Source organism: Procambarus clarkii, chromosome 49 (assembly GCF_040958095.1).
Source record: "Procambarus clarkii isolate CNS0578487 chromosome 49, FALCON_Pclarkii_2.0, whole genome shotgun sequence".
Lineage (NCBI taxonomy): Eukaryota > Metazoa > Arthropoda > Malacostraca > Decapoda > Cambaridae > Procambarus > Procambarus clarkii.
Genome location: NC_091198.1, coordinates 25,691,798 through 25,716,515, shown reverse-complemented (window position 1 = coordinate 25,716,515; position 24,718 = coordinate 25,691,798). Strand labels below are relative to the sequence as shown.

Genomic DNA, 24,718 nt, shown 5'->3' with positions numbered 1-24,718 from the left:
CAAGGCCTTGAAACTTTTTAATATACATGTATTGTATAGGGAAAGCAACGAAGAGCAACGAGGCTCAGGCCCCTTAGAGAGTAAAGGAAGTACCTAAGCAAACTTTAGTTGTGGGAGATTCCCAGATAAGGTATTTGGATAGAACGTTCTGTGCTAGAGATAGGGGGAACAGGTTAAGGGTTTGCTATCCCGGAGCTGGTATTGGTGATATTATAAACAACATGAATGATATTATAGCTAGAAATGGGAACAATCCCGTTATTTGCATTTGCGCAGGAGGAAATGATGTTGGTCGAGTTAGGAATGAGGAACTGATTCAGAGGTATAAAACAGCCATAGAATTAGTTAGAAGCAAGGGAGGAATCCCGATCATATGTGGCATTCTTCCAAGAAAGGGAGTGGGAAATGAATGGATGTCGAGGGCACTTGGTGTCAATTGCCGGCTAGAAAGATATTGCAAATCAAATGCAATACCTTTCATAGACAACTGGGAACACTTCTATGGAAGAAATGAAATGTATGCTCGGGATGGGGTGCATCTATCGAGGGCTGGGGTTGTTGCTGTTGCCAACTCGTTTGAACCAGTGGTTTGAGGCGTTTGTTTAGGTTTAAACTGTTAGAAGATAGTGGTATAGGAATTGATTTGGAGGAAGGAAGTAATAAAAGTATGTGTTTATGGGAAAAAAGTATTGGCAAAATTATCAGGGAAAGAGAAGGGCCTCAAAATAACAATTCACTTAGGGTATATTACACTAACACTAGAAGTCTAAGAAATAAAATAAACTATTTAAATGCTCTTGTCTGCACAGAAAAAAGATATTATTGCACTTACCGAAACGTGGATGAATGTAGAAAATAGAGAGGTGTTAGCTGAATATGAAATGAATGGATTTAAACTATTTCACACAGATAGATATATTAGACGTGGAGGGGGAGTAGCCATATATGTTAGGGACAATTTGAAATGTAGTTTCAAAGAGGGAATCAAAACTGAGCCACATACAGAAACTACTTGGATAGAATTAAACGAAAAAGCAAATAATATTATAATAGGAGTTATATATAGGCCACCAAATTTAGACAGAATGAAAGCAAAGCATCTATGGGATGAGATATCTAGAGCATCTAGATCTTACAGTATTTATGTCATGGGTGACTTTAATTTTAGCGGAATAAACTGGTTGAACAAAACAGGGAATAGCGAAGCAGAAGATTTTCAAGAATTAATTGACGATTGCTTTCTTACGCAACACATTAAGGAACCAACGCAGGGAAATAATATTTTAGATTTAGTGTTAACTAACAGGGAAACACAAATTAAGGACATCGAAATAGGGAGTGAGCTAGGGAACAGTGATCATAAAGAAATCAGATTTAGCATAGAATAGAATAGATCTGTAGGAGAAAATTCTGTTAAAGTGCCTGATTTTCGAAAAGCTGATTTCAATAGCCTAAGAAATTTTTTGGGTCAAATAGATTGGAATGTCTTGGGGATGGGGTGTGGGCTAGACGTGAACCCAACGACAGGTGACGTAAAAGGGGATTTCGATGTGGATTCAAAATATAAAATATTTAAAACTATTCTAAGCGAAGCCCAGGAATGTAGTATACCATATAAATTGAATAGATCGAATACTAATGATCCAAAGTGGATAACAAAGGATCTGAAGAACCTTATAGGTAAAAAGAGAGCGAGGTACAAAAGGATTAAGAATGGGGAAGTTGGTTTAGAACAGGAGTTAAGAACATAAGAACATAAGAACAAAGGTAACTGCAGAAGGCCTATTGGCCCATACGAGGCAGCTCCTATTCTATAACCACCCAATCCCACTCATATACTTGTCCAACCCGTGCTTGAAACAATCGAGGGACCCCACCTCCACAATGTTACGCGGCAATTGGTTCCACAAATCAACAACCCTGTTACTGAACCAGTATTTACCCAAGTCTTTCCTAAATCTAAACTTATCCAATTTATATCCATTGTTTCGTGTTCTGTCCTGTGTTGATACTTTTAATACCCTATTAATATCCCCCCGGTTATGTCCATTCATCCACTTGTAAACCTCTATCATGTCACCCCTAACTCTTCGCCTTTCCAGTGAATGCAACTTAAGCTTTGTTAATCTTTCTTCATATGAAAGATTTCTAATTTGGGGAATTAACTTAGTCATCCTACGCTGGACACGTTCAAGTGAATTTATATCCATTCTATAATATGGCGACCAAAACTGAACTGCATAATCTAAATGGGGCCTAACTAGAGCAAGATATAGCTTGAGAACCACAGTGGCTCGGTGTCAACCACACCAGGTGTCTTGTTACTAACGCTGCGGCTGTACCAGTTCGTACAACTGGTTAGAAATGTTAAAATAGAGATAAGGAAAGCAAAACGAAACTACGAAGTTCGCATAGCGGGGCAAGCGAAGACAAATCCTAAAGGTTTTTTCAGTTATATCGAACTGAGACTAGGGAAAGGATAGGTCCATTAAAAACTGAGACAGGTCAAATAACGGATAATGACGAGGAGATGAGTAGTATTTTTAATAAATATTTTATATCTGTATTTACTAAAGAGGAACTTAACAATATGCCTTCAGCCGAACAAGTCTATGTGGGTGGGGACGAGGACAGGTTGATTAGTTTAGCAGTTACCAGGGAGGACGTAATTAAACAAATAGTAAAACTAAAACCAAACAAATCCCCAGGGCCGGATGAAGTGTTTGCCAGGGTGCTTAAAGAAGGCAAAGAGGAGCTTCCCGAGCCACTGTCTACCATATTTAATAAATCAATAGAGTTAGGAAGAGTGCCAGAGTCATGGAAGGTAGCTAATGTGGTACCAATTTTTAAGAAAGGAGATCGATCACTTGCGTCAAACTATCGGCCAATTAGCCTAATGTCTATTGTGGGAAAGTTACTTGAATCGATAATTGCAAATAAATTCGTCTTCATATTGAAAAACATAAATTAATAAATGAGTCGCAACATGATTTTACAAACGGCCGTTCATGTGTAACAAATTTGCTATCTTTTTATTCCAGCATAGTTGAGGCAGTTGATAGTGGTAAGGATTGTGATGTTGTGTACCTTGACTTTAGCAAAGCTTTCGATACAGTGCCACATGAAAGACTGCTTAAAAAAATAGAGGCTCATGGTATTGGGGGTACTATATTATGTTGAATTAGGGCATGGCTATTCCAAAGGGAACAGAAATTTAGTATAAATTAAGTCAGAGTGGGATAATGTTGATAGTGGAGTACATCAGGGCTCTGTCCGGGGGGATATTAATAGGGTATTAAAAGTATCAACACAGGACAGAACACGAAACAATGGATATAAATTGGATAAGTTTAGATTTAGGAAAGACTTGGGTAAATACTGGTTCAGTAACAGGGTTGTTGATTTGTGGAACCAATTGCCGCGTAACATTGTGGAGGTGGGGTCCCTCGATTGTTTCAAGCATGGGTTGGACAAGTATATGAGTGGGATTGGGTGGTTATAGAATAGGAGCTGCCTCGTATGGGCCAATAGGCCTTCTGCAGTTACCTTTGTTCTTATGTTCTTATGTTCTTATGTCCTGGGACCTCTGTTGTTTATAATATATATAAATGATTTAGATTCAGGTTTGAGTAGCAACATCTGCAAATTTGCAGATGATACAAAAATCGGTAGGGAAATTAACATGGAAGAAGACTCACTATCACTTCAAGTTGATCTAAATAGGGTTTTGAAATGGTCAAAGGATTGGCAGATGCAGTTTAATGCTGATAAATGTAAAGTTCTGTGGCTAGGTAATGATGATAGAGTTACAAGATACGGGCTGGATGGTGTTGAGATTGCGAAAGGGATCTGGGAGTTATGATTAGTAAGAATTTAAAACAAAAGGATCATTGCCTGAATGTTCATAATTAGGCAAATAGGACACTGGGATTTATTAATTGAAGCGTTAGTAACAAGACACCTGGTGTTGTTCTTCAGCTACATCTTGCTCTGGTTAGGCCCCATTCAGATTATGCAGTTCAGTTTTGGTCGCCATACTATAGAATGGATATAAATTCACTTGAACGTGTCCAGTATAGGATGACTAAGTTAATTCCCCAAATTCGAAATCTTTCATATGAAGAAAGATTAACAAAGCTTAACTTGCATTCACTGGAAAGGCGAAGAGTTAGAGGTGACATGATAGAGGTATACAAGTTCATGTAAAAGAGGGTGCATCTATGGAGGGCTGGGGTTGTTGCTGTTGCGAACTCGTTGGAACCAGTGGTTAGAGGTGTTTGTTTGGGTTTAAACTGTTAGTAGATAGTGGTATGGGAATTGATTTGGAGGAAGGAGGTAATACAAATATTTGTTTGGGGGAGAAAGGAATTGGCAAAATGATCAGGGAAATTGAAGGGCCTCAAAATAACAATTCACTTAGGGGTATATTACACTAACAGTAGAAGTATAAGAAATAAAATAAACTAATTAAATGCTCTTGTCTGCACAGAAAAAAATAGATATTATCGCGCTTACCGAAACATGGATGAATGTAGAAAAATAGAGAACTATTAGCTGAATATCAAATAAATGGATTCAAACTATTTCACACAGATAGATATATTAGACGAGGAGGGGGAGTAGCCATATACGTTAGGGACAATTTGAAATGTAGTCTCAAAGAGGGAATCAAATCTGAGCCACACACAGAAACTATTTGGATAGAATTAAACGAAAAAGCAAATAATAGTATAATAGGAGTTATATATAGGCCACCAAATTTAGACAGAATGGAAGCAAAGCATCTATGGGATGAAATTTCTAGAGCATCTAGATCTAACAGTATTTATGTCATGGGTGACTTTAATTTTAGTGGAATAAACTGGTTGAACAAAACGGGGAATAATGAAGCAGAAGATTTTCTAGAATTAATTGACGATTTCTTTCTTACGCAACACATTAAGGAACCAACGCGGGAAAATAATATTTTAGATTTAGTGTTAACTAACAGGGAAACACAAATTAAGGACATCGAAATAGGGAGTGAGCTAGGGAACAGTGACCATAAAGAAATCAGATTTAGCATAGAATGGAATAGATCGGTAGGAGAAAATTATGTTAAAGTGCCAGATTTTCGAAAAGCTAATTTCAATAACCTAAGAAATTTATTGGGTCAAATAGATTGGAAAGTCTTGGGTATGGGTTGTGGGCCGGTCTTGGAGCTAGACGTGAACCCAGCGATAGGTGACGTAAAAGGGGTTTTCGATGTGGACTCAAAATATAACCTTTTTAAAAATATTCTAAGCGAAGCCCAGGAATGTAGTATACCACATAAATTGAATAGATCGAATACTAATGATCCAAAGTGGATAACAAAGGATCTGAAGAACCTTATATTTAAAAAGAGAGCATGGTACAAAAGGATTAAGAATAGGGAAGTTGGTTTAGAGCAGGAATTCGTACAACTGGTTAGAAATACTAAAAAAGAGATCAGGAAAGCAAAAAGAAACTATGAAGTTCGCATAACAGAGCAAGCGAAGTCAAATCCTAAAGGGTTTTTCCAGTTATACCGGACAAAGATTAGGGAAAGGAAAGGTCCATTAAAAACTGAGACAGGTCAATTAACAGATAATGATGAAGAGATGAGTAGTATTTTTAAAAAATATTTTATATCTGCATTTACTAAAGAGGAACTTAACAATATGCCTTCAGCCGAACAAGTCTATGTGGGTGGGGACGAGGACAGGTTGATTAGTTTAGCAGTTACCCGGGAGGATGTAATTAAACAAATAGTTAAACTCAAACCAAACAAATCCCCAGGGCCGGATGAAGTGTGTGCCAGGGTGCTTAAACAGTGCAAAGAAGAGCTTTCCGAGCCACTTTCTACCATATTTAATAAATCAATAGAGTTAGGCAGCGTGCCAGAGTTATGGAAAGTTGCTAATGTGATACCAATTTTTAAGAAAGGAGATAGATCACTTGCGTCAAACTATCGATCAATTAGCCAAACGTCTATTGTGGGAAAGTTACTTGAATCGATAATTGCAAATAAAATTCGTCTTCATCTTGAAAAACATAAATTAATAAATGAGTCGCAACATGGTTTTACAAATGGCCGATCATGTTTAACAAATTTGCTATATTTTTATTCCAGCATAGTTGAGGCAGTTGATAGTGGTAGGGATTGTGATGTTGTGTACCTTGACTTTAGCAAAGCTTTTGATACAGTGCCACATGAAAGACTGATTAAAAAAATAGAGGCGCATGGTATGTTAGGTGCTTTATTAAGTTGGATTAGGGCATGGCTATTCCAAAGGAAACAGAGAGTTAGTATAAATGGGGTTAAGACAGAGTGGGAAAATGTTGTAAGTGGAGTGTCTCAGGGCTCTGTCCTGGGACCTCTGTTGTTTATAATATATATCAATGATTTAGATTCAGATTTGAGTAGCAACATTTGCAAATTTGCCGTTGATACAAAAATTGGCGGAGAAATTAACACAGAAGAAGACTCACTATCACTTCAAGTTGATCTAAATAGGGTTTTGAAATGGTCAAAGGATTGGCAGATGCAGTTTAATGCTGATAACTGTAAAGTTTTGAGGCTAGGTAATGATGATAGAGTTACAAGACACGAGCTAAATGGTGTTGAGATTGCGAAGTTGAATTGCGAAAGGGATCTAGGAGTTATGATAAGTAAGAATTTAAAACAAAAGGATCAATGCATGAATGTTCTTAATTAGGCACATAGGACACTGGGATTTATTAATTGAAGCGTTAGTAACAAGACACCTGGTGTTGTTCTTCAGCTATATCTTGCTCTGGTTAGGCCCCATTCAGATTATGCAGTTCAGTTTTGGTCGCCGTACTATAGAATAGATATAAATTCACTTGAAAGTATCCAGCGTAGGATGACTAAGTTAATTCCCCAAATTAGAAACCTTTCATATGAAGAAATGTTGTTGTTGTTAAAGATTTAGCTATTCAGGATGGAGTGTCCATGTAGCACGGGCTATGGTGAGCCCGTAATTGAGTTTGGTTATACATGATAACCTTTTTCCTGTGATATTTAGGTCTAAGTTTAAAATGGAGGAGAGGACTTCTCCCTTTTCCCTGCTTATTTGTCGCTTCTGTTTTATTGCTCTGGTTTTAATCTTGTTTTATTAACATTATCTTGGTGGCGGATGTAGATGCAGAATGCTCACTAATGAGTCCCATTCCTCAACAGCTTTTCTAATCATTGTAGTCGCGGTGGAATGTGCATCTAATGCAGCTGCAGTCGTTGGATTAATGTTGAGTTTGATGCGCAGGGCTTCAGTAGCTTCACATTCCAGTAAGTAGTACAATAGTGGCGCCTCTGCTTCTGTTCCACAGATGTGACACTCTTTAACTATTCGGTTCATTACCTCCCAGCAGCACTTGTACCCAAGTCTGAGTCTGTGTATGGCTACTGCATTGTCTCTGGATATCTTTTTGCCAGGCTTGAAAGAGGAGTAACCAGTGGCTTGTTCGTACCATATCGCAGTGGATCTTCCTTCCGCTACTTTGGCTCTGTGGCGACTTTTGATAGTTGAGAATATTTTCTTCTTGATTTGCTCCTTTATCTGTGAGAAACTTGGAGGTATTTGAACCTGTACAACAGGTAGAGCAGTGGCAGTTTTTGCTAGTGAGTCTGCCTTTTCATTACCCTCTATGCCAGTGTGACTTGGTATCCAATTTAGGGTGATTGACAGCCCTCGATTATGGGCATCTTTTCCTATATGTTGAATTTGTGAGGAGTTGTATATTATCTCTGTGCTGACTGGATAACAATGCCTGGAGCGAAGATTTAGAGTCTGTATGAATGATGACATCATGTAAATTATTCTCAATTGTATAGTTTATTGCCTCCTTCAGGGCATATAATTCTGTTTGCAATGTTGAGCACTCACTATTCATGCTCCAGTAGGCTTCATGGTTGGTAGTGTAAACTGCTGCCCCAGCAGAACCTCTTTCTTGATCAACTGATCCATCTGTGAAGATGTGAGTCGATGTGGGTCTAGAGATAGTTTCCATTTGTTGCTCTATTACTTCCTTGAGCCTCTGTGGGTCACATGCTGATTTTTTAACTGGTAATCTTTCAATGATTATCTTTAGAGTCTATTCTTCCCATGGAGGAGGCTGTCGAAAGTGTTGATATGGTCTATCTTCCCCTTTGTTTTTAATGGTCCATATGAAGAAAGATTAACAAAGCTTAAATTGCATTCACTGGAAAGGCGAAGAGTTAGGGGTGACATGATAGAGGCTTACAAGTGGATGAATGGACATAACAAAGGAGATATTAGTGGGGTATTAAAAGTATCAACACAAGACAGAACACGAAACAATGGGTATAAATTGGATAAGTTTAGATTTAGGAAAGACTTGGGTAAATACTGGTTCGGTAACAGGGTTGTTGATTTGTGGAACCAATTACCACGTAGCGTGGTGGTGGGGTCCCTCGATTGTTTCAAGCGTGGGTTGGACAAGTATATGAGTGGGATTGGGTGGTTATAGATAGTTGCTGCCTCGTATGGGCCAATAGGCCTTCTGCAGTTACCTTTGTTCTTATGTTCTTATTTTCTTAAGTGGATGAATGGACATAACAAAGGGGATATTAATAGGGTATTAAAAGTATCAACACAAGACAGAACACGAAACAATGGGTGTAAATTGGATAAGTTTAGAGTAAGAGGGTTGTTGATTTGTGGGACCAATTACCACGCAACGTGGTGGAGGTGGGGTCCCTCGATTGTTTCAAACGTGGGTTGGACATGTATATGAGTGGGATTGGGTGGTTATAGATAGGAGTGGCCTCGTATGGGCCAATAGGCCTTCTGCAGTTACCTTGTTCTTATGTTCTTATGTTAAAAACTGTTGGTAAGCTATTACTTAGGAACAGCGCTCGTAGTGATAATTGTGTCATTTAAAAAATACCTTGTAAAGACTGTAATAAGTTCTATGTTGGGCAAACATCTAAAGATTTGAAATGTAGAATTTCGCAACATAAATACTCTGAAAGACATGGCCAATTGTCTAATGCTTTGTTCATCTGTCAGAAGATGCTCACCAAATTGATTGGGAGATGGCTTCTTCAATAACGAATTGTAAAAGCACTTATAACAGAAACATAATTGAATCTGCTTTGATACATATTACAAAAGAAAGTAATTTGAACATTAGCAGTGGTCTATATAACTTAGATCCATTATTGATAGATCAATTAAAAGGCGATTTGATTAGGATCATTGGAACACATTTGTCTCACTAATTCATTGTAAATATTTACTGTCTTATGCTATTATAATCCATGCATGGGCCTGTTGGTGGGTATGGATAGGAGCTGCATCGTATGGGCCAATAGGCCTTCAGGATTTCTTGTGTAGCTCATATTTGTGTCTAACTAATTCCCATTCATTTTTTTATTGTACCTCACCTCACTCCACCATTCTCTCCTGCCTATTTATGTCCAATACTTGACCTGTAAAAATCACTCCTTCTGAAGATGTTTTAATATAAGAAAGTACTTAAGGAAATTCCTGTTTCAATTTTCCTCCTAATCATATTAATATATATATATATATATATATATATATATATATATATATACGAACAAGCCTGAATGGTCCCCAGGGCTATATGCGACTGAAAACTCACACCCCAGAAGTGACTCGAACCCATACTCCCAGGAGCAACGCAACTGGTAACTACAGGACGCCTTAATCCGCTTGACTATCACGACCGGACAAAAGGAAGTGATAGCCGAAGCTTTTTGAATGACCTCCCCACCGGCACTCGAATGGTAATCTTGGGCATAGCATTTTATCAAATCACCTCATTCTTTGGGGCACACGTGAGGAACACAAATGCGAACAAGCCTGAATGGTCCCCAGGACTATATGTGACTGAAAACTCAAGTAAGAAGTGGTTCAAATAGCTTCGGCTATCACTTTCTTTTGTCCGGTCGTGATGGTCAAGCGGATTAAGGCGTCCTGTAGTTACCAGTTGAGTTGCTCCTGGAAGTATGGGTTCGAGTCACTTCTGGGGTGTGAGTTTTCAGTCGCATATAGTCCTGGGGACCATTCAGGCTTGTTTGCATTTGTGTTCCTCACGTGTGCCCCAAAGAATGAGGTGATTTGATAAAATGCTATGCCCAAGATTACCATTCGAGTGCTGACGGGGAAGTGGTTTAAATAGCTTCGGCTATCACTTCCTTTTGTCCGGTCGTGATGGTCAAGCGGATTAAGGCGTCCTGTAGTTACTAGTTGCGTTGCTCCTGGGAGTATGGGTTCAAGTCACTTCTGGGGTGTGAGTTTTCAGTCGTCATATATATATATATATATATATATATATATATATATATATATATATATATATATATATATATATATATATATATATATATATATATATATATATATATATATATATATATATATATATATCTCATCAACTTAATGTTTCATCAAAATATTTACATATGTCCATCATACTCTCATGCTCGTCAATAAGCACATTAATTTAACTGTAACACTTTAGTACACATATAAATATAAAATACTAGGGTCTTAATATAAATAAAATTAAATAATATAAAATATAAATATAAAATATTAGGTCTCAAATGGAATTTCAGTTTCAACTGTATTTTGCCTAGTCAAATGATGTCAGAGATCTACACCAAAAAGTGCTTCTTTGGACCAATTTTGCTTGTTGGGTGATCCATATTCAACCATATGGGAACAATGAACAAATTCCTTCTAGCCATGACTAGGTAGGCACTGCCTTGTTTTGGCTGTAAAGAAAATGAAGAAAATGCTACACTGTATTTTATGACCTTGGTCTTCATGAACATACCTCAGGGTCAGGCTCATCCGGACGGTAGTCCAAGACATAGAGGAAAGCTGTTCTTGCGGGAGTGTAGAGCTGGTTGGCAGCTACTGTGACAGGGAAGACAAAGGCAGCATCGTGGAGAGCCTCTGCCGTCAGGTCCCGAATGTGTACTGGGTGTTGAACTGGCCGCGCCCAGTCTGTGTACTCTGCTGTAATAGCCAGCACGATTTCCTACAAACAGATCCATTAATACCATCTTACCATTGATGTTATTTCTAGAAATATTAAATACATCAGAGGATGTCAAAAATTTTATTTTTCTGTGGGGAGCCCCGTCGGCTCCCAGATGCTATCAAACTGATATGTGCTATATTAGTTTGGTGCCATCAGTCCCTGGAGTTCTAGTGCCTACCGAGGGCCACGAGCTAGTACCTGGCTCCCTCAGAGAGGTGCAGGAAGCAATGGCCATATGAGCACTCAATATTTAGAGTCTGTTATGTCTGCCATCAACCAGGGATACCAACAGAAAGGTAGGCGAAACAATACAATAAAAACCTCAAACTGGTTAAAATTGCAACCCACGTCCAAACAAAGCCAAAGAACTCCCCCCCCCCCAAAAAAAAAAAGAAAACAAAGAAACAAGCAAATCGGCATCCAAGCAGGACGCCCGCTTGTTAGTGCCCCCCTTCCACCGAGAGGAGGAATGGGTATCCCGCTCATGCGAGCCCCACTGGCTGAACAACAAGGAGTTGTTCATTGCCTCTGATGTGATGACGATCATTCATCCTGCCTCGTCATACTGCCTGTTGGATCAGAGACACCTGCGACCATGAGTCTTGTGGGACTTGTTCTCAACTTGCTATTCAGTTTACCCATTCCTTGTCTGAGGATATTCGGAGTCAGACAGCAGTTTTCTTAATTAGCAGCATGTTAGGTATTCTTTGATGCAACGAGCCAGATTAGTTGCCCAGTTGGAAGCCCTGGAGCTGCCTCACTTAGATTTTAGGGACCAGGATTTAGGGGCATTGGTTACTTCAACTGTGGTTCAGTCCGCACCCTTGCTTCCTTCTCAGGTGGATGTGGTTCACCCTGCTCCTCCCTTCCCCCTGCTTTTGACTCCCAAACATCTGAGGGTTTTAGAGCCAGGGTATGGTTTAACATGGGATGAGGCTCGGGGGGTTGACCTTGGATGAGGCTCAGGGGGTTGTCCTTCCAACTCGGGGATGGAGGATGAGCCCGATTTCCCCGACAAGACTTTGGAGTCAACCAATCTTTTTGAAGCTTTTCCCCAGGACTCTGCCTTGTCTTCAAGGGTGGTGGGTGTGGATATGGGCTCTTCCCATGGTCTGTATCAGGGGTTCTTGGGGCATGGGGGCAGTCTGCTTGGAGTGCTTGGGCTCCTTTTGATCCTGCCTGGGCCCTTGTGCCATATGGGCAGGGTGTATTTTTGCAGGTTCCAGGCGTTTTCGTATTCTCCGTCTCTGCATGAATTTGAGATGGGGGCGGCTCCTCCCCCCCCCCTCCCGGTTCATTTCTGGGTTCCTTTGGGTTCCTAGGCTGCATCCTTCTGGAGGTCTCCTTCCTCTCGGATTTTCCCTGCAGATGGTCCGGGAGGCCCTTGGTGCTTACTGCCTGTGAGACCCGGTTTACACCTCTACAATGGATCCGTCTTCCTTTGAGTTTGGTTCTACTTCCCCGTATTGGGTGCGGTACAAGGTTCCAGAGTCTTCCTGGTTAGTGGACTGCCTTTTTTGTCTCTTTGAGTGCTTTGCGCAGGTTTTGTCTGACCCGCACACTTGAGATGCGGGAGGTTTTCTCAGTGTTGCAAGTGTTCTTGGGGGTTCTTTGGAGTTCCTCAATGAATGCCTCTTTGCCTCTGTGCTTTCCCATGATGTGGGTCTGGTGCACGTACATGCTCAAGTCCCCTCTGTTTCGGCTGCCTTGGTGGCGGATAACTCTCAAACTCGTGGTCATTTGGCCTAGGTCTTGCGCTTCTTCAGTCTTCTCAAGCTGTCCTCGGACTGGCTTTCGGAGGATGTGGAGGCATTGAGTGGAGGCCCTTTGGCCAGGGTTCTGGTTTCAACTGCTGAGGCGTCAACTGCCCTGCTGAGCTGTTTGCACTGATCCTCCAGGAGGCGGTTTCTATGTTTTTTACCTCTCATCTTGGGTGTCGAAAGTATTTCGTTGCCTTCCATTCAGTCTGAATCTGGCACCTTGCATATTCACACATTTAAACAGATTTATTGTGGCCTGTCTTCATCTGCTAGGTATTCGGGTTCTGGCCTACATTGACGATTAGTTGGAATGGACTCCCAGCAGGTCTGCATATCTGCTTACCAGGGACGTGGTTCTTTCCCAGCTTGCCAGGTTCAGGTTCCTGGTAACTGGTGGAAATCCCATCTGGTTTTGTCCTGGGTTCAGACTTTGCTGGGCCTCGTGTGGGATTCTTGGACAGCGTCCGTTTCTTTCCCTCATGCAGCTTTGCTTCAGCTGTAGTTCCATCATCTACTGTTTTTGAGGTGGACCTGGGTCACTCGGCAGTTGCTGTGCAGAAACAGCTGTGCGGAAACCTGAACTTTGCCATGCTGGTTTTTCCGATGGGCATGGTGTGGTTTCAGGGGCTGTTCTGGTATCTTCGGGACAGCCCCTTTCTGTTGAGCTCATAGCACGGTGTGAGAGTTTGCAGCTGTGTGGCAGGCGTGGTGGCAGATTCGATTGCCTCGGGGCTCAGTGATTCGACTCCATTTGGACTGCTCCCCTGTGCTTCATTGTTTCAACCGAGGTGGGGTGGGGGGGGGGTTCTATGGTTCATGGCTCTTAGGGGGCTGGTCGCTCCAGATAGCTCTTCTGCTGAGTTCTTGGGGCTTAGCTCTATGTGCAGTTTACATTCAAGGGGATGTCCAACATCCTCGTTGATGGTGTGTCTGAGTTCATTCATCTTTCCACGGAGTGGATGGTCGACGCCAGCTCGTTCCTTTGGCTGTGTTGGACATTCAGGCACCCGGAAGAGGCTTTCGCGGTAGATGCTTTCTGGCAGGACTGGTTAAAGTGGGATTTCCTGTACCCTCATTTCCCGGTCCAGCTGTTGTTTCAGATTCTAGGCTTGGCTCGAATCCTATTGGGGAGAATGGTTCTCCAGGCCCCATGGAGGCCAGCCCAGCTTTGGTTTCAGCCGCTACTTGCTCAGTGTCCGAACCTGACGGTTTTTCCGCAGCTGCGCCTCTTTCAGCAAGTCAGGCCGGTGAGATAACTTGCTGGTTTGGCTTACTCTTCCATGCTTTGCATCTGGTTTTTCTGACGTGGGTGTATCACCTATTTGTATGGTAATCAGGCGACTTTATTAATGGTGTCCTACCTGCGGTACTCTTCTCAGCTGTCATGACCTCATGATCCACAGCATCGCTGGCCGACCAAAGCCTGACCAATTTTCAATAAGTGCCTAGGGTAAGTTAAAGAGGCTGGTTTAAACAATGCCAGTTTACTAGATCATATAAACAGATCACTGTAAAACAATGTGAACTAACATTCTCTACTTACAACTGATGTACACTAGTATACAACTGATACTTTCATCAAAACAAAGAGCTTCATCACACAGTTCAATTAGTCACATCAATGAACTTCAAGAACCTTCACAGCTATCAAAATCAGTTACTGCTAATACTTAGGACTAGCTGACAGTAGGCTCCAACCCGGCACAATGGCACACTAACCCAAGTAACAGGTTGGAGGTGTAATACATAAATAGTGGGTGAGGAATCTGTCACGTACTGCAGCACAATAATAATATTCTATGATCCTCAGTTGCCCAAATTACATACCACCTGACATAACTGATATATCTACTTAGCCTGATCCAGTTTCAACAGCATTACTCTTATAAAATATATCTTAGTAATATATAACAAACTACAGTACAATTCAAGGACTGGACGTCTGACGTCCAGTCCTTGGATTGTACATCTGACGTCTGGGTGAACCCGGTTTCCCTAGATCCCTGTTCCAGGGCTCGTGTCTCTCAGGTTGTCTACAGGGTTATCAAGTCTAGCCAGCCTGCAGGTTGCCCTCGTGCCCATGATGTGAGGAATTAAGCTGCTCTTGCTGCTGTTTTTGGTAGCTGTCTTGAGTCAACATTCGGGAATGGGGGTTTTGGAAATCGAACAGGGTCCTGGCCGCCAGATATCTTGTCAACGTTCTGAACCCTCTGTGGCCTTGTGTTGCTTTGAAATGTCTGTAGTTGTCTGTTGTCTCATCTTTATCGTGAAACTTACACTGCTGCCTCCTCCCTGTTTCGACTTATCTGTGGGGTAATTAGCTTCAGGGAGCCGATGAGGCTTCCCACAGAAAACCAGCATTGAATGTAATGAAACGCCATTTTCTGGGCATGCCCCGGAGGCTCCCTGACTTCCTCCCTCCCTCCCTTCAGTCAGCAGTTTTCATCATTCTACAAACGGAGAGGTAGAGTGGCTGGCTTGCCTGAGCGGGCTTCCCCTTCCCTCTGTCGGGGAAGGGAGGGGGGAAGGGGGTAGGACACTAACGTCATCCAACTAGCGCGGGTGTGCTAGTTGGATAACGAATTGCTTGTTACTCTGTTTTCTTTTTGGGGGGGAGGAGATCTTTGGCTCTGATCAGAAGTAGGATGGAATTTTAACCAGTTAGAGGTTTGTATTGTTTCACGTACCTTCGTGGTGATATCCCCGGTCGAAGGCAGACATGACAAATTCTAAATGTAGAGTGCTTATATGGTCATTGCTCTCAGCGCCTCTCTCAGGGAAAGCCTGGTTCTGGCTCGTGGTCCCCGGTAAGCACTTGAACCCCAGGGACTGATGGCACCAAGCTAGTATTGCACATGTTAGCTTGATAGCTTCAGGGAGTCTCCGAGGCTCGCCCAGAAAATGGGGTTTCATTATATTCACTGCTATTTTTTTTGCTAAAACTCACATACTGTACAGTAGTTCTCAAACTGTCAATTTGTTTAGCTATTCACTGTATGACCACTATGTTGGAGTGACTGGATGATACAGTTTAATGTATCATTGAATCATATTTCATATTTAATGCAAGAAGTGCAGAAAGATAATCAGTGAGTATGAAATGGGACATTGCAATAGGAGCTGCATTTCCCGAATATATTATCTACAAATTATGTTACCAGAGTAAGCTGGAAGTTTACCAACAGAAAAATTATGACTTTCAGGAAATTATTACTATATTGAAGTCTAAGATTATATTAATGGCAATAATAGCTAGCTAGAATTATTATCCAAATTATACTCTACTATAGTATTGCACTGTAATAGGGTATTAATGGCAATGTTACTTTATTGACCTTCTAACTGCTCTTGTTGTCCTCAAGCAATTTACCCGTGAGCATATTGCCTGTGAGAGATTTAATATCCCTCTAATGTTCAAAAGTCCTCAAGATTTTATGTGGACATCATTCAAAACTTAAGATCTGTGGTAACTGTTTGGCATATTGGAAAAAATATCATGAAAACATTAGCTTCCTTTCTGGAAATTAGTACAAAAATTGTCACCATGTCAGGTACATCATCATTCATTTACTGACTTCCATGCTAGGAACCACTGACTCCATACTAAACTTCAGGGATTTCAATGGACCTGGAAGATATTAGTGATGAGAAATCTATTACAGATAGCAAGAAAATTAATTCTCAGAATTGAACGTTTCATTTTTGTTCACCTCACTATGGTTAAACTAAAATGATTACAATTTAATTTTATTTCCTCAACATCAGAAATAAATCTTTTCCATTGTAGAAAGGAAAAAGAATTTTTGTAATTTTATGCTCACACAGAAATTGACCTAAATTAGGATGTGAAGTTAGAGGATTAAGACTATATAACAGTACCAGATGTGACTTAATAATAATAATAATAATAATAATAATAATAATAATAATAATAACAATAATAATAATAATAATAATAATAATGGAGAAACTTACTACAATACTGTAGTGTTTAAATAGAGGTGAGAAAACTCCCAGTTCAAGTTTAAGTTTATTATTAAGTCAAATGTTTGGATGAACCTACATCCTTTATCAAGGGGCTGTAAACAATATTATGTAATAGGTACAGAACATTGTTTACAGCACCTTAATATAGCACATAGATTCACCCACAAATTTTGTTTAATAATACACTTAAACATGTATTGGATCTTTTCTTTACCATCAATAATAATAATAATAATAATAATAATAATAATAATAATAATAATAATAATAATAATAATAATAATAATAATAATAATAATAATAATAATAATAATAATAATAATAATTGTTATTAAGACAATATACAAAAGAATAATATACCTGTAAGTGATAACGATAGTTGTTAGGTGACAAAGGTCCGCAGCAGCCGATCTCTGTGATCTGCCTCAAAGCCATGCTGGATCTCCGCATCACTGAACACCTCGAGAATGTCGGTGGCAGCAACACCAAGCAGTAGGTCGACTGGTGTGCGCCCCTCCTCTCCTGCCAGCAGTGGGAACACAACCACAGTTACTGAAGCACATTCTCTATTGGTTCTGTTTTCACTGCAATCTATGGAATATATTTATCATAAACGAACAACATTATTTATGTATAGCAATTTTAAGTTTATTTTCTGTAATATATATATATATATATATATATATATATATATATATATATATATATATATATATATATATATATATATGTCGTACCTAGTAGCCAGAACGCACTTCTCAGCCTACTATGCAAGGCCCGATTTGCCTAATAAGCCAAGTTTTCCTGAATTAATATATTTTCTCTAATTTTTTTCTTATGAAATGATAAAGCTACCCATTTCATTATGTATGAGGTCATTTTTTTTAATTGGAGTTAAAATTAACGTAGATATATGACCAAACCTACCTAACCTAACCTAACCTATCTTTATAGGTTAGGTTAGGTTAGGTAGCCGAAAAAGTTAGGTTAGGTTAGGTTAGGTAGGTTAGGTAGTCGAAAAACAATTAATTCCTGAAAACTTGGCTTATTAGGCAAATCGGGCCTTGCATAGTAGGCTGAAAAGTGCGTTCTGGCTACTAGGTACGACATATATATATATATATATATATATATATATATATATATAATCTTATCTACAGAATGAATATGTGTTCTTAAGAAAATATAAAAGGATAGCAGTGCTGATATCTTGTATAAAGGACCTTTCCTATGGAGGTAAGCATAAGCAAATGGCCCCTGCAAGACGACCAACACTTGATAACCAGGACCAAAATGGCTAATAACTTGAGGAACACTAGTGAACGTTGCAACACCCGCCCAATGATTGAGGAGCTGCACCTGGTTCTGACACCTGGTGGTGGGCAGTTACTACTAGTGGGTGAGGGACCAAAGTGCTAGGTGCTTTGCTTTCAGAGTTATCTGTTGTGTTTTGCTTTACCTAGTGGCTTATTTCACTGTTAGGTTGCTCAAAAGTCCCTGTTCTCTGCACTCCTTTCTTGAGGCCGGGTTTTGGCCTATGGTTCCTTATAGGCTTTGTTACGAACCCAAGTCCACCATCGGAACACGGAGCAGTGACGTCAACGCCATCTGCGAGTCCGTTCCCGAAACCCCTTCCAAATGGACGATGCCATCTAATTGTGCCGAGGATATACCAGCTAGACATGCTAGATTCTTGTCCTGGTAGCTCATGAGGTAGCCGGTGCTGACCTCTGGTGAGGTGGTGCTTAGGACATCAGCGCCACCTATTGAGCTAATAGCCATACGTTAATACCAAAGCCAGTAAGTGATGTTGCCTAGTGGTTCCCATGTAGTATCCCAGTACTGATGACGTGTCTGTTTTCACAAAGTCAACCTAGGATAGCGGTGATGTATGATGAATCAGTCTACCCAAGGCAGCCGAGGTCTCTTCACCAGTCTGCTTTGTAGAAGCAGTGAGCCGCCACCGGACGAGCACTGCTGAGTGTTTAATTGTCTGCCTGAGGAGTGGCAGTGACGGGATTCGCCATACCCGGGGCTGGCTGGTGGAAGAGACAACCAACTGCGGTGCCGACCAAGGAGAGTAACCAGCGAGTTACACAAGGCTCCTGCCTAGGGCTCCCAACCCTAGTATTCGTTGTGAAGTGGCCTAACAGCGAGGGTGATTGGTACCTGCCTGCTACAGGCTGGACTGTGGTTGTGGGCCTTCACGACGGGGCACCCAGTGGAATTGTGATTTGGCTGGCTTGTGACCAGGGTAGATTCATCGTGGTTTCCTGGTACCTGTAGAGGGTTGTGCCACGGAATAGGAAACCAGGCAAGACTGCACGAAGTGAGCGTCGCCACGTGTTCAGCGTCTTCAGAGGGAGACGAAGACATATATTGTGTAGTAATATTTACCGTTTGTGACTTTTAATTTATATATGGTGGTGGGAAAAGAATTATATATATAGAGAAAGTGATAAACTTGTGTATTTAATGTACCTCCCCTGTTTATTTTACTTGCATTACGGAGCTCACCCCCTTGAAAGCCTCTACTAACTTGGGGCCGGATACCCAAACTCTAATACCATCAGAGAAGAACCCAGTTGCGTCCCATTAGGGCCGAAACAGGCTGATAATGACTTGCAAGGGTCTGGCATGACTTGAGCCAGGTGAAGCTAACCGGTCAGCTAGCAACAGGGAAGCCACCATGGAACTCTTCCAAAAACAGTGATTGAGTGCTGTACATATGCCTACAATGTAATATGCATACCAATATCGCAAGTAATTCTGTTCCTGGAACAGCTCAAAAATAGTGTCTTGCAACCCACACCTTTCCTGCTATTCCTGATTTACCCGAGGACCACTAACCCTAGTGACCTTGATCATGGCAGGAATCCACCAGCTTGTCGAAGGTCCCTCCATTTGCCTTGATGAACTTCTTTAGGTATATTCTAAAACTAAAAAATATCTAAAAAAACATTAATAATAATTAATATTATTATTATTATTAACTCAACACAATTTTGGCAGTTACAGCTTCGGCGGGTAGGCAATTCCAAGGGTTAATAACCCTGTGGGTGAAAAAGCATCACCTGTTCTTAGTCCTAAATTGTGGCTTGAGCTTGAAACCGTTGCTCCTTGTTTGTGTTACATCTGACCTTCTGAAGAAAATATCCAGATCAACATCTTCCAACTTGTTCAGTATTTTAAAAATTTCAATGAGATCCCCCTGTCATGTCTGGTTTGCAGTGTTGTCAGCCCTGTGGCTTTCAAGCATTCCTGGTATGGGAGATTACTTAGCTCTGGAATGACTTTTGTTGCCTGGTGTTGCATTTGCTCCAGAGCCACTATGTCCTTCTGAAAATGAGGTCTTCATGCTTGGGTACAGTAATCCAAATGTGGGCGCACCAGAGATTTATACAGTTGAACCATTACCTTCTTTTCCTTACAGACAAAAGTACGCTTGATTATCCCAAGAGTTTGGTAAGCTTTATTGATTGCTGCACCCACCTGTTGTGCAACTTTTAATGAGTGGTAGATTTTGACTCAAAGGTCATTTACTTCATCAATCGGCTGTAATGTAATACTATTAATGGTAGGCGTGGCATGGGTTGTTATGCCCAACTGGATGGTCTTGCATTTGTCAAAATTTAAAAGCATTTGCTAGTCATCTGACCATTTGTGGAGTTCACGTAGATCTCTTTGTAAGGCTTCAATATCATTATCATTTCCCACTTTACCATAAATCTTTGTCGTCTGAAAATATGACGATGTGATTTATAATGTTCTGATCTATGTCATTGATGTATATGACAAAAAGGGAAGGTCCCAAAATGAACCCTTGTGGCACCCCCCCCCCCCCACCCTTATCACATTTCTCCATTCAAATTGGTTTCCATTTAGCACGACCTTTTTTTCTTTCCTTCAACCATTGTTTTATCCATTCTAATATTTTACCATTTATTACATGGGCCTGTAATTTCCTTGCCAGTCTTTCATGTGTTATCTTATTGAAAGCTTCAGCAAAATCTATGTATACTGCATCCGGTTAAACCACCATGCTGCACAGAGTTTATTGTGAAATTCTCCCTGTGCGCATGAAATAAAGTGTTCCCAAAAAATTATGTTTATCTTGTAAAATGATAAATTCCCTTCCCTGAACATGTCTATGTAAAAATAAATACCAAATTCCACTTATGTTGGCTGTGCGGACGTGGACAAGGTGCGTTGTGACGTCATCAGGGGCTGGTGGCCCGTGCGTGACTCGCCCAGACATGATCGCGCGGGCCATTCAAGTACCGCGTGTTGCCACAAATATATTTTCAATTATTTGTTCAATGTATTTCCAATGTGGTTTTATTTGTTTTGTTTTTATCGAATATGATACATATTTGTGTCCTTTACAATATGTATACAGTAGAACGTTTATAATGTTCCATGGAACTGTGATTCAAGTGTCAATAATTTGTCCACAATAAATATTTATTGGCGCAATATTACTTGTTAAAAATTCACTAAAATTACAATATGTACAGTTTCACACACTATTTACACAGTAACACACTGTATTACACACACACTAACTAATTACACTAACATAGATGGGATTACAAATAAAACAAGTGAACTCAGAGAATGGGCACTAGAAGAAAAACCAGACATAATAGCACTCACAGAAACAAAGCTAACGAAAATTATAACAAACGCAGTCTTTCCACAGGGCTACTATGTAGTGAGGAAAGAGAGAGAACGGAGAGGAGGAGGTGGTGTAGCTTTGCTACTAGGAGAAGGGTGGAGTTTCGAAGAGATGGTAATTCAGAACTGTGAAGGTTTCAGTGACCACATATCAGGCACCATAGAAACTGGAGGACAGAAAATTATGGTAGTAGTCATATATAACCCCCCACCGAATGTCAGAAGACCCAGACAGGAATGTGATAGAAACAACTTGGCCACCATCAATATAATAGAGCGTAGCTTCTGTGGCTAGCAGGAACAGATCCAGACTACTAATCAAGGGAGACTTCAACCATGGGAAGATAGATTGGGGGAACAGAGACCCACATGGAGGCCAAGACAATGGAGAGCTAAGCTGCTGGATGTGGCAACAAGAAACTTTATAAGTCAACACGTCAAGGGACCGACAAGAATGAGAGGAGGGGATGAACCAGCCTTGCTTGATCTGATATTTACCCTAAATGAGTCGGATATAAGGGTAGTTAAGTTGGAAGCCCCCTTGGGAATGAGTGATCACAGTGTATTGAGCTTTGAGTACCTGGTTGAGCTAGGAATTATCACCCCCAAAAAAGAACTGGGAAACAAAGGGCTGGCGTACCGAAAGGGAAACTATGAGGAGATGAATAAATTCCTATGGGATACACATTGGGACACAGAACTCGGAACCAAGTCCGTACAAGACATGATGGATTATGTCACCCAAAAATGTCAGGAGGCTGTAAGCAGGTTTGTCCCAGCCCGACAGGAAAAAACAGAGAAGCAAAGGAAGAATCCGTGGTTTAATAGGGAATGTATGAAAGCAAAGGAGCTGAACAAAAGGGCATAGAGGAACTTCCGTAATAACAGAACACCAAAAAGTAGAGAGAGATACCACAGAACCAGGAACGAGTATGTTAGTGTGAGAAGAGCAGCTGAGAAAAGGTATGAAAATGATTTAGCTAATAAAGCAAAGACCGAACCAAAGCTACTACACAGTCACATTAGGAGGAAGACAACAGTGAAGGAACAGGTGATGAAACTTAGGGTGGGCGAGGACAGGTACACAGAGAATGACAAAGAGGTGTGTGAAGAACTCAACAAAAGGTTCCAGGAGGGCTTTACAATAGAACAGGGAGAAGTCACGGCGCTAGGAGAGGTGGCAGCAAACCAGGTGACCTTGGAAAGGTTCGAAATTACAAGAGATGAGGTCATAAAGCACCTATTGGAGCTGTATGTGAGAAAAGCTGTTGGGCCGGACGGAATCTCACCACGGGTATTGAAAGAGTGTGCAGGAACACTTTGCTTGCCACTCTCCATAGTGTATAGTAGGTCACTGGAAATGGGAGACCTACCAGAAATATGGACGACTGCTAATGTAGTACCAATATACAAAAAGGGTGACAGACAAGAGGCACTGAACTACAGGCCAGTGTCCTTAACTTGTATACCATGCAAGGTGATGGAGAAGATTGTGAGAAAAAACCTAGTAACACATCTGGAGAGAAGAGACTTCGTGACAACCCATCAACATGGGTTCAGGGAGGGTAAATCTTGCCTTACAGGCTTGACAGAATTCTACGATCAGGTGACAAAGATTAAGCAAGAAAGAGAAGGATGGGCGGACTGCATTTTTTTGGACTGTCGGAAAGCCTTTGACACAGTACCCCATAAAAGGTTGATGCATAAGCTGGAGAAACAGACAGGAGTAACTGGTAGGGCGCTCCAGTGGATAAGGGAGTACCTAAGCAATAGGAAGCAGAGAGTTACAGTGAGGGGTGAAATCTCAGAATGGCGTGAAGTCACCAGTGGAGTCCCACAGGGCTCTGTGCTTGGACCTATCCTATTTCTGATATACGTAAATGATCTCCCAGAGGGTATAGACTCATTCCTCTCAATGTTTGCTGACGACGCCAAAATTATGAGAAGGATTAAGACAGAAGAGGACTGATTGAGGCTTCAAGAAGACCTGAACAAGCTGCAGGAATGGTCGAACAAATGGCTGTTAGAGTTTAACCCAAGCAAATGTAATGTAATGAAGATAGGGGTAGGAAGCAGGAGACCAGATACAAGGTATCATTTGGGAGATGAGATACTTCAAGAGTCAGAGAGAGAGAAAGACCTGGGAGTTGATTTCATGCCAGACCTGTCCCCTGAAGCTCATATCAAGAGGATAACATCAGCAGCATATACCAGGTTGGCTAACATAAGAACGGCCTTTAGAAACTTGTGTAAGGAATCTTTCAGAACATTATATACCACATATGTCAGACCAATCCTGGAGTATGCGGCTCCAGCATGGAGTCCATATCTAGTCAAGCATAAGACCAAACTGGAAAAGGTTCAAAGGTTTGCCACCTTTGACTACCTTAAAACTTAAGGTAGTCCTGAAAAAATTACAGGAAAAGATAAATTTTTAAGGTAGTCGTGAAAAGATCGCTTTGTAAGGTCCCACACAGGAAAAGATTCAGCCAGCCCCAAAGAGTGTCCTTCAATCTGGAAGAGATTCAGCCAGCCTCAAAGAGTATCCTTCAGTCAAGAAGAGATTCAGATATTCTTGAAAATATCTATGGAAAACACCACCATGGAAGCCACTAACACTGTTCATCTATGCTACTTGTATCAGATGGTTCCGATCTTTGTGTTAGGTCCTTATTGCGCCTAGCTTCACCAATATTTTGACCTTTATGTTCTTCAAACAATAAGGTTTGAATTTCACCGACAGAGCGCGATCTTTCAACACCGCGTCGGACAGGTGTTTGGGAGCCAGAGGCACGTGCACCACCCATGGTTGCTCACTCAGTACTAACCCAGCCAATAGCCCTAGGGAATACTGGGAATTTTTTCCAAGATGGCAGCCTCTCACTGGAGGTCCTAAGAGTCTATTTCGTACACAACCAACCTCGAGCACATTTAGAACGGGTACGAAAAAATAAAAAAGAAGAAATCCACAACGGCCGTAATGAGGATTCGAACCTGCATCCGAGAGCATCCCAGACACTGCCTTAATCGACTGAGCTACGACATGGTCAAAAGGAGTTGAAACCAAAGTTCTACTGAACTTACTGGATCCTGCAGCCTCTCCGAGGCACAAACCAGGATTTTACACAACTCCCCCCATGCACTCGAGCTATGTCAATAGGCCGTTCTCCCTCTTCGCCCTTACTTCATTATACACAGAAATCACAATTGCGTGATCATCAAATGAACAAATC

General features: G+C 41.0%; 1 protein-coding gene across 1 annotated transcript in view; it reads right to left on the bottom strand.

The window, feature by feature from the left end:
• Positions 1-24,718, bottom strand: part of LOC123763348 (neuroligin-4, X-linked) — a 301,500-nt gene that overhangs the window by 67,324 nt on the left and 209,458 nt on the right. Inside the window, 3 exon segments of the mRNA XM_069303151.1 lie at positions 10,852-11,058; positions 17,169-17,192; positions 17,194-17,330. Coding sequence (XP_069159252.1) covers positions 10,852-11,058; positions 17,169-17,192; positions 17,194-17,330 — 368 coding nt within the window.